We start from the raw sequence: 15,901 nt of genomic DNA, 5'->3' as shown, positions 1-15,901 counted from the left end.
ATACTATAAATGAACTTCATTGCAAAGTGACTAGGCTGACTTTCACAAAAGCTCAGGAAGCACAGCACTACACAGAACATATAAGTCGAATAAAAAGAAAATAAGCTTAAATAATGTTATTCCTCTGGCACACATTTTAAAACAAAATATTTATAAAGCTTTAAATCATAAGGTTTCATATCATAGTCAAATAATTAAAACATAATAGTAAAAGCCATCAATCTGTGAAAATAGGGGCTTTTGCTACAGAGAAGAATGTGCTTTAATGTATTAAAAGTTCATATTACTCATAAAGTTCCTTCTTCCTCATTTAGGCAGGAAAATGAATTGAGTTCTCTTCTCCAGGTGACTTTGCCTCTTTGACCTGCCATGGCCCAGTGCTCACTTTATCTGGTGATTCATTTTCAATAACTCCAACAGTATTTGTTCTGACATTTTAATTAAAATATGACCACTACCTCATCCTGATGATAAAAAGGCCTATGTGTCAGTGAAAACTGGCTTTTCAGTGCCTCAGTGCACCTGAGGACCCCTCTGAGCACATAGTTCTTACTAAAGAATTTCACTCAGATTCTAAACAATACATCATTTCAAAATAGGATCACATTAACCATTAAGATTAATGTTTAAAAATCTAAAATGGCTAGAGGATGCTAAGTAATGAATATGTAATTTACCCATCTTGATTTTTTAAAAAAGAAAATGCATTTAAAAAGTGAAGAGCAATGATACAATATTCAAATTTAGTATATTATTTGGGACCACCACACAATGAAATTACAACCAAAAATTTTGAAAAAATTCAGAAATAAAGAAGGAATTCTGAGTTTTTATAAGCAAGGTAACTAAAGCCAAAGACAAAATTATTATTCCATTTTACATTTAGGAATATTATTGTGTATTGTAACTCTGCAATCAAATTTTTAACAATACATTTATATGAGACTTTCCAATGGAAAAAAAAAGTAAATATGAAACAAATTAAATTCCAAACTAAAGTGAAGTAAATTTTCAGACTGCAGAAGTTGATTCAAGCAGCCCAAAAAGAAATTAATTATACCGATATTAGCTCCTGAGAATGGAACAGTTTGTTTTCCTATGTAAATGTAAATGCTCCTTTATGCACTATCTTGCAAAGAAAACAAACAAGACACACAGAAGATGAGCTAAAAGGAAATACAATAGGTAGGGGTAAATAAATGGTTGCCTGAACAAACATAACATCCAAAGAAAATGAAGATATATGAATTAATGAACTGGCCAGGATTCAAGTGGACATCCAAATCCTATAATGAAAATCACCGTCACTTCATATAAATGAATAAGATCCATTAGGCCATGTTTTGATCACCTACACATAGAATTCACTACAATTTGCTCCATTCACAGCTACAAGGGCTACCCTATGATGCGGGGAGAAAAGTTAAAAAATTCGTGGTTGAAAAGCATCTTTCCACCATGAGTAGGCAGCAAAGTGGCATGTATGTTTTGAAAGCTAAATATTTATCACATCACTAGCATGCAATGCATGAAAAGACAATTATTGGTTAGGAAGGATTCCTACGTTTGCCAATTAATAGCTTAACTTTCTCTCAGTTGAACCAAGTTTTTTTTTTTTCTTTATAAATGAAGATAACTTTTTCTGATAAAGGAATATATGCTCTTCATACAACATCTATAAAATAAAGAAAATTAAAAGGAAAAAGAATTATACATAATCCCACCAAAATTGAGAGATTTCCTGAGTCTTTTTTCTATGCATATGAGTATGTACACATATAAATTTATATTTTTGCACTTAATTATATACATTGTGTGTGAGATGTAGCTTTTTCTCTTATTATAAATATTTCCCCAGTTTTAGGAAGAGAATGTGCTTAGTCATCCTAGTAAAACATGTAAGCATTGGTGCTGAGTACATCACCTTTCAATTCAGGTTGCAGAAACCTTCCTGAGATCTCTAAAGAGGAGTAAAGTGGTCACGTTACCTTTCCATCATGAATCACTGATTATTGTTCTTACCTATCTCCTTTTCGGTATATGGAGTAAACAATTTCTGCACAACTGGTTCTAAATCTTCTCTTGCTGTTTTAGAAGACGTACAAGTCAAATGAACCAAATCTGTTTAAAAAAAAAATATTTTGAGTTCCTGCTTATCACAAATTTCACTGTGTACTCATATTCAAGGCACTAAGCTGGTGCCATTGGGAATAGAGCCAAGCACGTCATGGCTCCTGTCTTTAAGAACTTTATAATCTAGTGATGGAGGACATGTAAAAACCATAACAATATGCTATGTGTGTTAAAAAAAATAGCGAAAATATATGTTAACTAATAACAAAGAGGGAGCACACTAAGACTCAAGACTAAGTACCAGTTGATGGTTATGTAAAACCAGCAAGGTAAAAAAGTTTAGGAAACCATTTATTCATAGAAAGAGCTTAAGCTATCCTTACAACATTCCCAACGAGGGTGGATAAAGGATTGCTAAGCAAAATACTGTATAAAAAAGACTAAAAGTGGACTATTTTTTTACCTAGAGAACACACAGTATTCTTCAGACAGAAAAACCCATTTATACATTGACAAGTTAAATATAATATAAATTGACAAGTTAAAAACAATATAAATTGACAAGTTAAAAACAAATCATCTATTCATTATAGGGTTCTCTAAGAAAGTTTTTTGGGGAACACTGTTAGCTTAGTTGAATCATACTTAAAAGTCCATAATATGGCACAAGTCAAAACTTGTGTAATATTTTCAGGATTTCCAAATCACTTTGTTTTGCATTTACAGGTTCATGGGGCCCAGACCTCAGAGAATGTTTGGGTTAGAGAATACCATGTACAAAAAAGGTCCTTCACAGAAGTGAAATACTGTAGCCTAAGGCACTTAGAATTCCTAAAGGCCTACATACAAAGGGCAAAGGAAGGACAAAAGGTTCTACATACTGAAAGGAAGAACTAAGGGGATCCCTAAATGGGAGTAATTCTTCTGGTTTTGGAAAGGGTTTAGGGCAGAACAGAATTATGGCAGAAAGAATATATATTAGAGAAAAGTATAAGAACTGAGACATTCCTACTCCTAAAACACCAGTAGAGAAGTACATGCACTTCTTTTCTAAAGTTTACTTTAGGCTAGTAGACTTTTTAAAACCCCAGGAACATGGTTCAAAGTTTATCATGGAAGCACAACATCAGAATAGAATTCTCTTTATTAAAATTAATTCCACATTCTACTCTAAAATATGTCTAAGCATAAAGGGACTCTTAATAACCATGTGAGCTAAAATCAAATTTTGTAGTACTTTTTTCCAGGTGCACCAAAGAAAGTGATATTCTAAGAAAGTTCCTGTCTTATGTATGGCCTAATAAAATATCTACCTTATTTAAGCAATGTTTTTGTATTAATATAACAATGATTCCCATTGGTTTTGGGATATTGAAGGATATACAGTATTTCAATACATAACCTTTACAACAAAATTATTCCTAATGAACTTAAAGTTTTCAAATGCAATATAACTTTGGTAGGGAGGGAGTTTAAAGTCCCTAGATAAATGCTGAATTAAACAGAGTATATAACTATAAAGGCAGAAATATCTGATGTAACACTTGAGAGAAACTGTCCTCTCTTATCCCCCAGTCTCACAAAATACCAACGTTCATGTCAAAGTTCTCAATTTTCCAGTTCTTTCCTATTCAATTGACGTACACTAGGGGGGAAAGCAGATGAACATGAATATAAATAAAAAAGCATATTTTGAAAAATATCTTAACTGTAAACTACTAGTTCTATAAGTCAGGATAAAAGAAATACACCAGAGTAAATATATCCTTATGTTTCCTAACAGTGTAACAGAGTTCAGTTCATGGAATGCTAGCAAAAATTTCTAGTAATAAATTCAGATTATCATCTTGTACTTAATAACTTTTATTACAATTCTTAGAAGGAAAAATTAAAGACATCTATACCTTGAATTCTAATACCTTGATTCTGCTTAGATGCTACTTTTTTTTTTTTTTGCGGTACACGGGCCTCTCACTGTTGTGGCCTCTCTCGTTGCGGAGCACAGGCTCCGGACGTGCAGGCTCAGTGGCCATGGCTCACGGGCCCAGCCACTCTGCAGCATGTGGGATCTTCCCGGACCGGGGCACGAACCCGTGTCCCCTGCATAGGCAGGCGGACTCTCAACCACTGTGCCACCAGGGAATCCCGATGCTACATTATTAATTCATTTACAAATTTAAGGTATGAACAACTATTTTTTCTCCCTGCTTATTACCCGCTTTTCCTGTTATCTATGTCACTTCCTTGTATAGGTTACTCTGAATTTATTGCTTCTTTTCAAATCAGAGGTTGATTGTATTATTTTTTTTTAATTCAGATTATTTTCAAAGTTGGTTTATTAATCTTCATACATCTCATAAGTCTTTAGCAAGGGCAAGTTTTAGAGTCAGTTTTCCTCTTAGTCGAATATAACTTTCACTTTTCAATAGGTGTTTAATAAATATTTGTGGCTAAAGACAATTCGCTTCCCTGCCATGAGCAGACATTAAGTACTCACAGTCTTAGGAAGACATACATGTGCATACAAATATACGTATGCATACACATGCATAGGGAAAATTTTACTAATTACTTATATGAAGTGTGGAAAAATTATGACTGACCAGGGTAGAAGTAAGGAAAGCATAAGTGGATAATCCTCAAATTACTTAAATCTGCCTGAGAAATGCTCACAGGCGCTTTAAGATATATCTTTAAAATTCTCAAAATAATTTAAAAGATTATCTAGAATTTACTGTATGGTGAACTTGCATGTGTCAGACACTACTCTAAGCATGTCAGAAGTATTACTTCATTTTACCTGTGCAACAGCCAACTATTATCTTCATTTTACAGGAGAGAAAACAGAGGAACAGTGGAGTTAAGCAGATTTCCCAAAGTTATGCAACTACTAAAAGGAAGAGCTGGGGCTCAGAGTTGGAATTCAAGCCCACGTGGTCTGCCTCTAGAGTGCCTGCTCTTAGTCACTGAACAATGTTGTGTAACTGTAATAATCACCTGCAGAAGGTACAGCTAGTCACTTAAGGCAGCAACATTCAAACTGGGAGGTGTATAAAGATACAAGAGGACTTTCCACAAGGTAAATAACTCTAAGGGAGTCACTGTCCAGATGCTCAACCTCACCTCCTGCAATTTTATTAAGCAATACATTTCAAGAAATTTACTTTGTGTTTAATAATCCTTTATCAAAACTGTAATATATTTGATAGTTTGATTCATTTTGCACAAATATAATTGGATTAATTACTGAATCCAGAAGACATATTTTAAGCTTACTGTCTTTGGAAATTTTAAAAAAATCTATTTCTATTTATTATTTGAAGTGGGTGATAGTGGGTATCAAATATCTCTGACACTTAAATTCCATTGAATACATTTAAAGGGGTGATGTTACCATTTTACCATTACATACCAACATTTATAATGTTAGAAACTACACTCTTGGTGATTATTTGAATTTTATGACAAAAAACTGTATATGTCAAATTATACAAATTATACGTGTTTGAGGGGTACATGAGCAAAAAGGTTTCAATACCTTAAGGTGTTAACATAATTGCAAAACCATACCTATAGAACATGTTGTCATATTTCTACCAAAATTTAACTCTGTGTAAAATGCTCCTTTCTATTCTGTGACCTTAACTCCTCTCCACGAAACTAACTTGCTCAGTAAATGCTAAAAATGACCACAAATTAGATTATATGGGGCAACTGCTTTCCTAAAAGTATTACATTCATTAGTGCCAATTAACAACTATAACTAAGATTGTGGAAGATGCAATAGAACTGGAAACATTAGCCACTGGCATCATGTGAGATAATAACTGACTCAAAAAATAGTTTAAACCTTGACTCTACCTTTTATAAAGTATGCTCCTTTTACTTCATCTAGCAACTGCTTAAAGGCTTAACAGGCTAAAAGATGACAAAATGTGTTCTCTGTCACAATTCTTCTCTTGGCAATATATTTAGCTTTGTATTGGCATTAAAGAAACTGCAAAATATCCTATTCAATTTATAAGCTTCTGCACAGCAAAAGCTGTGCAAAACAAAATGAAAAGACAATCTACGGAATGGGAGAAAATATTTGCAAGTGATGTGACCAATAAGGGCTTAATTTCCAAAACATACAAAAAGTTACATAGCCCAATATCAAGAAACAAACAACCCAATCAAAAAATGGGCAGACCTAAATAGACATTTCTCCAAAGAAGACATACATATGGCCAAAAGGCACATGAAAAATGAATAACATCATTAATTATTAGAGAAATGTGGGAGCACCTCAACATATAAGCCAAATGCTAACAGCCATAAAAGGGAAAATCGACAGTAACACAATAATAGTGGGGGGACTTTAACAACCTACTTGCACCAATGGACAGATCATCCAGACAGAATATCAATAAGGAAACATAGGCCTTAAATGGCACATTAGACCAGATGGATTTAGTTGATATTTATAGAGCGTTCCATCTGAAAGCAGCAGAATACACTTTTTTCTCAAGTGCACATGGAACAGTCTCGAGGAAGATCACATACTGGGCCACAAATCAAGCCTCAGTAAATTTAAGAAAACTGAAATCATGCCAAGCATCTTTTCTGACCACAACACTATGAGATTAGAAATAAACTACAGGAAAAAAAAAACCTGTAAAAACACAAACACGTGGAGACTAAACAATATGTTACTAAACAACCAACGGTTCACCGAAGAAATTAAAGAGGAAGTCAAAAAATACCTGGAAACAAATGACAACAAAAACACGATGATCCAAAACCTATGGGATGCAACAAAAGCAATTCTAAGAGGCAAGTTTACAGCAATACAATTGTACCTCAGGAAACAAGAAAAATCTCAAATAAGCACCTAACCTTACACCGTAAGCAACCAGAGAAAGAATAACAAACAAAACCCAAAGTTAGTAGAAGGAAAGCAATCATAAAGATCAGAGCAGAAATAAATGAAATAGAAATAAAGAAAACAACAGAAAGATCAATGAAACTAAAAGCTGGTTCTTTGAGAAAATAAAATTGATAAAATTGATAAACCTTTAGCCAGACTCATCAAAAAAAATAAACAGAGATGACTCAAATCAATAAAATTAGAAATGAAAAAGGAGAAGTTACAATTGACACCACAGAAATACGAAAGATCATAAGAGACTACCACAAGCAACTATGTGCCAATAAAATGGACAACCTAGAAGAAATGGACAAATTCTTAGAAAGGTACAATGTTCCAAGACTGAACCAGGAAGAAACAAAATATGAACAGACCAATCATAAGTACTGAATTTAAAAAGTTCCAAAAGAGTCCAGGAACAGATGGCTTCACAGGGGAATTCCATCAAACATTTAGAGAAGAGTTAACACCTATTCTTCTCAAACTCTTCCAAAAAACTGCAGAGGAAGGAACAGTCTCAAGCTCATTCTATGAGGCCACCATCACCCTGATACCAAAACCAGACAAAGACACCATAAAAAAGGAAAATCACAGGCCAAAATCACTGATGAACATAGAAGCAAAAATTCTCAACAAAATACTAGAAAACAGAATCCAACAGCACATTAAAAGGATCATACACCATGAACAAGTGGGGTTTATCCCAGGGATGCAAGGATTCTACAATATATGCAAACCAATCAATGTGATATACCACATTAACAAGCTGAAGAATAAAAACCATAAGATCATCTCAATAGATGCAGAAAAAACTTTTGACAAAATTCAACACCCATTTATGATAAAAACTCTCCAGAAAGTGGGCAAAGAGGGAAATTACCTCAACCTAACAGAGGCCATATATGAGAAACCCACAGCTAACATCATACTCAATGGTAAAAAGCTGAAAGCATTTTCTCTAAGATCAGGAACAAGACAAGGATGTCCTCTCTTGCCACTTTTATTCAACATAGTTTTGGAAGTCCTGGCCATGACAATCAGAGAAGAAAAAGAAATAAAAGAATCCAAATTGGAAAAGAAGTAAAACTGTCACTATTTGAAGATGACATGATCCTATACAGATCCTATACAGATCCTATACATGATCCTATACAGAGAAAATCCTAAAGATGCTACCAGAAAACTCCTAGAGCTCATCAATGAATTTGCTAGAGTTGCAAGATACAGAAATCTCTTGCTATACACTAATAATGAAGGATCAGAAAGAGAGATTAAGGAAACAATCCCATTTACCATCACATCAAAAAGAATAAAATATCTAGGAATAAATCTACCTAAGGAGGCAAAAAACTTGTACTCAGAAAACTATAAGATACTAATGAAAGAAATAAAAGATGACACAAACAGATGGAGAGATATACCATGTTCTTGGACTGGAAGAATCAATACTGTGAAAATGACTATACTATCCAAAGGAATCTAAAGATTCGATGCAATCCCTATCAAATTATCGATGACATTTTTTACAGAACTAGAACAAAAAATTTCAAACTTTGTATGGAAACACAGAAGACCGCAAATAGCCAAAGCAATCTTGAGAAAGAAAAATGGAGCTGGAGGAATCAGGCTCCCTGACTTCAGACTATTCTACAAAGCTACAGTAATCAAGACAGTATGGTACTGGCACAAAAACAGAAATATAGGAACAGGATACAATGTCCAGAAATAAATCCATGCACCTATGTTCAATTAATCTATGACAAAGGAGGCAAGAATATACAATGGAGAAAAGACAGTCTCTTCAATAAGTGGTGCGGGGTAAACAGGAAAGCTACATGTAAAAGAATGAAATTAGAACATTCTCTGACACTATACACAAAAATAAACTCAGTATGGATTAAAGACCTAAATGTAAGGCCGGATACTATAAAATTCATAGAGGAAAACCTAGGGAGAACACTCTTTGATATAAATTGCAGCAATATCGTTTTGTATCCACCTCTTAGTGTAATGAAAATAAAAACAAAAATAAACAAATGGGACCTAATGAAACTTAAAAGCTTTTGCACAGCAAAGGAAACCATAAACAAAACGAATTGACAACCCATAGAATGGGAGAAAATATTTGCAAACAAAGCAACCAACAAGGGATTAAACTCCAAAATATACAAACAGCTCATGCAGCTCAATAACAAAAACAACAACAAAAACTGATCAAAAAATGGGTGGAAGATCTAAATAGACATTCCTCCAAAGAAGACATTCCTCCAAAGAAGACCAAGAAGCACATGAAAAGATGCTCAACATCGCTAATTATTAGATAAATGCAAATCAAAACTACAATGAGTTATCACCTCACACTAGTGAGAATGGCCATCATCAAAAAATCTACAAACAATAAATGCTGCAGCGGGTGTGGAGAAAAGGGAACCCTTCTACACTGTTGGTGGGAATGTAAATTGGTACAGCCACTATGGAGAACAATAAGGAGGTTACTTAAAAAACTAAAAATAGAGCTACCATATGATCCAGCAATCTCACTCCTGGGCATATATCCGAAGAAAACTGTAATTTGAAAGGATACATGCACCCCAATGTTCACTGCAGCACTATTTACAGTAGCCAGGTCATGGAAGCAACCTAAATGTCCATCAACAGAGGAATGGATAAAGAAGATGTGGTATATATATAAAATTGAATATTACTCAGCTATAAAAAAGAGCAAAATAATGCCAGTTACAACATGGATGGACCTAGAGATTGTCATACTGAGTGAAGTAAGTCAGACAGAGAAAGACAAATATCATATGCTATCACTTATATGTGGAATCTAAAAAAAATGGTACAAATGAACTTATTTATAGAACTGAAATAGAGTCACAGATGTAGAAAACAATCTTATGGTTACTGGGGGGAAAGGGAGGGAGGGATAAACTGGGAGATTAGGATTGACATATACACACTACTATATATAAAATAGATAATTAGTAAGGACCTACTGTATAGCACAGGGAACTTTACTCAATACTCTGTAATGACCTACATGGGAAAATAATCTAAAAAAAGAGTGGATATATGTATATTTATAACTGATTCACTTTGCTGTACAGGAGAAAGTAACTCAACATTGTAAATCCACTATACTCCAAAAAAAAAATTAGAGAAATGGAAATCAAAACTACAATGAGGTACCACCTCACACCAGTCAGAATGACCATCATCGAAAAGTCTACAAATAAATGCTGGAGAGGGTGTGGAGAAAAGGGAACCCTGCTACACTGGGAATATAAATTGGTACAACCACTATGGAGAACAGTATGGAGGTTACTTAAAAAACTAAAAATAGAACTACCATATGATCCAGCAATCCCACTGCCGGGCATATATCTGGATAAAACTCTAATTTGAAAAGATACATGCACCACAGTGTTCACAGCAGCACTATTTATAATAGCCAAGACATGGAAGCAACTTAATTTTCCATCAACAGATGAATGGATAAAGGAGATGTGGTATACATATACAGTGGAATATTACTCAGCCATGAAAAGAAGAATGAAATAATGCCATTTGCAGCAACATGAATGGACTTGGAGATGATCATATTAAGTGAAGTAAGTCAGAAAGAGAAAGACAAATACTATATGATATCACTTATATGTGGAATCTAAAAAATGACACAAATGAATTTATTTACAAAACAGAAACAGACTCACAGACATGGAAAACAAAGTTATAGTTATCAAAGGGGAAAGGTGGGGTGAGGGATAAATTAGGAGCTTGGAATCAACAGATAAACACTACTAAATATAAACAGATAAACAACAAGGCCCTACTTTATAGCACAGGGAACTATATTCAATATTTTGTAATAACCTATAATGGAAAAAAATCTGAGAAAGTTATATATATATATATGTGTGTGTATGTATATATATGTATATACATACACACACATATACATATATATATAACTGCATCACTTTGCTGCACACCAGGAACCAACATAACATTGTAAACCAACTATACTTCAATTTTAAAAAAAAGAAACTACAAAAGAAGTTTTAATTCATAGACCATAGCATAAGGGTAATAACTGAAAAACTTTGGTGGAGTGGCAGTCACAATCAGCACCACTGAAACAAGAGCATCTGAAACTCAGAAGTCAGACATCACTCAACACAAACCAGAAATAACACACTTTCAGTTCTCTAAAATTGGGTTTGGAACACCCATTTCTCACATAAATGACTGCCTTCTTACAAGTTGTTGTTTTGAAACACACGGGAAGTGGGATTTCTACTCAGAATTTGCACAATAGTAATGTACACATTTAAAAGTGACAAAAGTGAGAAGTCTAATGTGCAGTAGCAGGGTGACACAGTAGAGGATGGCTATGCAGGTCTGGTATTACTTTGGTCTTTGTATCAATTTGGCCAAGTCAGTTTATCTCTCTGGCCTCTGTTCTCATGATTAAATGGAAGGAGTGGAATTAGTTCCATCTACAAGACTTCTTCTAGTTCTAAAGTTTTATGAATCTAACTTCATACTCATCAGCCATGATTCTTTCAATGATGACAGATGTTAACCCAGAAACTGATGACATTACAAATGTGAATGTAAAACCTAAATGAATGCTTGCTGAAAAAAATAGGAACTCTATTTCTCAAGCTTCTGAGACTATCACACACAGCAGTCATACAAGTAAGCAAAATTGTTCCAAATGCATTTAAAGAAACTTTACATATGGGTTAGTCAACAAGTGCATTTTGTTGGGCAACCTAACTAGGACTAAATAATTTATGTACATAGGGATCGATGTGGCTCATAACTTGTCTTTCATATAGGCATAAAGGCCAAATGTCATTTATGTAATATAGTCCAAGTAAGAATATGACTGTGTCAGTAAGACAGAAAAGGTCAGAAACACATTTTCTTTATGATACCAAGTGAGGAACTGAGTTTCATGACATATGGTACACAGTTTGGTTTCTGAATCCAACCAAGAAAAACTCCAGAGTAACTCCAGAGTCAGTTTGCACTTTCTCAATAGAATTTAATGGAAAAAACAAAACAAAACAAAAAACAAACCCTTGAATGTCAACTTAAGATCACTAGGAAAAATCAGTTTATTTGCAAGATTAAATCCGTGCTTCATGACAATACTAATAAAAGAGAAAAGAAAAAAGGCACCACTGATTGTGTTAAATCATTATCTAAACTCATTTTTATGAAAGGTATATAACATTTTCTTTAAAGAATCATAAAAGCAGAAAAGATTATATAAACCAGTACCTACATAAAATTCTTGATTATCCATTTATATATATACTTATGTGTATATATATATATACATATGTGTATATATTCACGCTATGTATTCGTAAATATATATTCACACTATGTATTCATAAATATATAATCATATCACAGATAAATAACATCCTGTAACATCAAATCTCAGAATAAAGCAGCTGTTACTGACGGACCATGTACACAAAAATAGAGACTTCAAGCTGCTTAGAAAAAGTAAAACTGTAAAAAAGTGAAACTGAATGTCAAATGGAAGGGTTACAGAGATGATGTTTTGCTCACTTACAAATTATTTTAAAAGAAAATAAATTCCATACTAGATTCATTTAGGATATAAAAAAGGATGAGTTGAAAATAAAGATGTAAGGTATGTTTTGAAAGATGCACTATGTGTGTAAAAAATATAACTTGTTCACCTTTGGAAAACATAATAAATAAATTTCAAATATTTAAAAATCTTAAAACTTGAATCAAATTACCTGAAGGGAGGGGAAGTTAAATTGATTTATAGATTAAAAAAATGTAACATTACTACTTTAAAAAGATAAAATAACTAGGCTAACCTAGGGTTGCTTAGAAAACCCCTACATTAATGGATAACAATGATTTGCTATCAGTGTATCAAATACACTTAACCAATACTGACCTCTGTTTATATTGCAATTACAGTAAGACCTCATTTATTCAGAAGTATTTCATCCACAATCAAGAACCAGGAAGTGTGCCCAACCCCCCTGAAGAAAGGCTTCAGCACCCAAGGTAGATGTTACAATACCCATAGACTAACACAACCACTTTCTCAGGACTTGGTTATGTTAATATTACATCAATTTCAACAAGCTTGGCTATCTTGTTTTCTGGCCCTCTGCAGATTCCAAGTAGCAAATAAGGGGGAAGAGCAGTGTGTGGAAAGAGCGGCCAGAAAGAACATCCTGACAGTTGCATGAAAACAGCTGGAGGAAGACATATAAAATGTAGATGTAAGAAATGATAAAAGCATCACAGTCTAGGGTCATTTAGCATAGGAACAAATAGACTTAAACACCTCAATAGGCCTCAAGGGCATCACTGGATTACAATGAAATATAATAAATAATGTTCACAATATCCCTAAATTATAAGAAAAAGGTTAACTATATATAAAATCGGTAACTAGTAAGGACCTACTGTATAGCACAGGGAACTCTACTCAATACTCTGTAATGGCCTATATAGGAACAGAATCTAAAAAAGAATGGATATATGTATATGTATAAGTGATTCACTTTGCTGTGCACCTGAAACTAACACAACATTGTAAATCAACTATACTCCAATAAAAATTAAATTAAAAAAGTTAGGGACCAGAAAACAAAACAAACAAACAAAAAAAGGTTAAATTATGTTTCATATATTCAGTATACTATGGCAAAGGAAATGTGTGAAACATGCTAGGAAGGTAATTATTAAAAAACTTCAATCCTAATAAATTTCAATCCTGAAAGGATACATTTCAGCTATCTGAAGAATGCATTTGAGGAGACTACAGCACCCTAGGGGGTGCTAAAAAAATGATGCATTACTGACCAGTATTTACAAGCTAATTGATATTCCTAACTGGCTCTCAAACTTCTCCTATCTAACCTCAATTCCATTGTAATGAAAACTCATTTAACAAGTCACCTAAAATATTTTCATTTTGAACAAATGGTATTTCCAGTTTCCTTAGAAGGAATCTCTGCCAGGCATTTCTGGTCTGTACGCAGATCAGAAGTCTGCTTTTGGAGCAGGAAATTATTCTGAAATAAATACAGATAATCACTGGCTCAGTTCACCAACACATGTGTCCAAGAGTATTCATCCATGTTTTTGGAACACACCTCTATGGTTCCTACGATCTCTCTAACTCTGGTGATCAATTTTTAAGTAAAAACTAATAGGTACTGAGCACTTTTAAGTGCCACACACTGTTCACATGAATTTGATCCTGATAACAATCCTGAGGTAGGTACTATCATCATCCCTATTTTATAGATAAGGAAGCTGAGGCACAGAGAGATTAAGTAATTTTCCTAAGGTCAATCCAACTAGTATGTAAAAGAGCTGGGATTCGAACCCAGACTGTTCTCAACTACCATACAATACTGTATCGTTAGAATGCATCTTTCTTGTTAAATGAACTATACACTATCCCCATACTACCTGAAGGTAAACATCAATTGTACACTTACGGTTTTACAAATTCTAAATCAAGCCAAATATAAGCCATGAAAATTTCTTAAATTAAGAATACTAAAAGGTTAAAGTAAATTTAAGGCATTTTAATGTCTTAAGTACATTCTTGGCCACATACTTAAAGACTACGGTGCGGTGCAGTATTGACATAGCATTAGATGAAGAATTAAAAGGTCTAAAACGTGATTTGTAAAAAGAAAAATTAAAATTGTTTACAAATTGAAAATATTGAGAGAATTATATGTTCTAGCTTATTACACAATGCCTAAAACATTAATATAAGATTGTCTTAAACAAAAGACTACAAAATGAATTTTATGTCTGCTTCACTGAATGCAACACAGCAATTGAAAAATATTTAATATAAAGTACCAGAGTATTGGTCAACCCTGAATTATACTGTAAAAGGTCACAAATTTCTACCCTGTTCAAAATGGGAAGAAAGTAAAAGCTGGTGCTGATTCAAGAATGAGCAAGTTTGAGCAGTAGATACTCAACAGAGGTAAAGATAAACTGAGTACCAGAATTAGTCAACGAGTACTTAGTATGTGCTCAGAAAGAATAACATAAAACCTTCATTAACTAAGAGCAGAGTAACTGTGGCAAATGTAAATTCCCTTGTTTTTTCATATTTATTTAAGTGGAGAAAAACACCTTTGAAATCAATAACATCATTAAAAGGAAAAAAATCATTAGATATAGATTGCTGTGGCTAATGAAGAATGGACTATACTAGAGTTAGGCTTCAATAAAACCCAGTATTTAAAGTAAAAAAAAAGACTTAAGGACCTACTGTATAGCACAGGGAGCTATATTCAATATCTTGTAATAACCTATAATAGAAAAGAATCTGAAAAATAATATATATATAACTGAATCACTTTGCTGAACATCTGAAACACTGTAAATCAACTATACTTCAATTAAAAAAGACAAATTTTTATTAAACAATTCCTATTTTTTGTCTAGAAGCCATAATTTTGTCATATGTCTTACAAACAAGCTAATTTGCTCATGAATAATGTATCTTTAAAATGCATTTCACTGTTGAACAACTGAACTATAAATCACCAAACTTCACATCATTTACTTTCTATACATTTCATTTTATTAACTTTGAGGAATGAATTCAAGTCACAAAGCCTCAATGGTATATACTTTGATTATGTTTGATTTACTCAGGTACAACTGCATTAGTTACAATGGCTGCCAACATTTGTCTTCAAGTGATTCTTCCAAGAGGAAGAACGATGAGTTTAGATTATGATTTCAACATTACAGCCTCAATTTTTAGAACAAGTGAAGGCTTTTGGTTCCACTCAGCTGGCAATACTGATTATTATGTGCCTATCATTTATAAAATGGGACCAAAGTCTAGATGCACTTGTCTAC

The 15,901-nt window shown here is 33.4% G+C and overlaps 1 protein-coding gene across 1 annotated transcript in view; it reads right to left on the bottom strand.

Moving 5' to 3' along the window:
* The window catches only part of CHM (CHM Rab escort protein), a 207,637-nt gene that overhangs the window by 12,955 nt on the left and 178,781 nt on the right, over nucleotides 1-15,901 (bottom strand). Inside the window, exon 13 of the mRNA XM_060002983.1 lies at nucleotides 2,023-2,121. Coding sequence (XP_059858966.1) covers nucleotides 2,023-2,121 — 99 coding nt within the window. The remainder of the gene's footprint in view (nucleotides 1-2,022; nucleotides 2,122-15,901) is intronic.

The sequence above is a fragment of the Delphinus delphis genome, chromosome X (genome assembly GCF_949987515.2).
Source record: "Delphinus delphis chromosome X, mDelDel1.2, whole genome shotgun sequence".
Taxonomy (NCBI): Eukaryota; Metazoa; Chordata; class Mammalia; order Artiodactyla; family Delphinidae; genus Delphinus; species Delphinus delphis.
The sequence above is the reverse complement of the archived record's forward strand: the minus strand, read 5'-3'. Positions and strand labels throughout refer to the sequence as shown.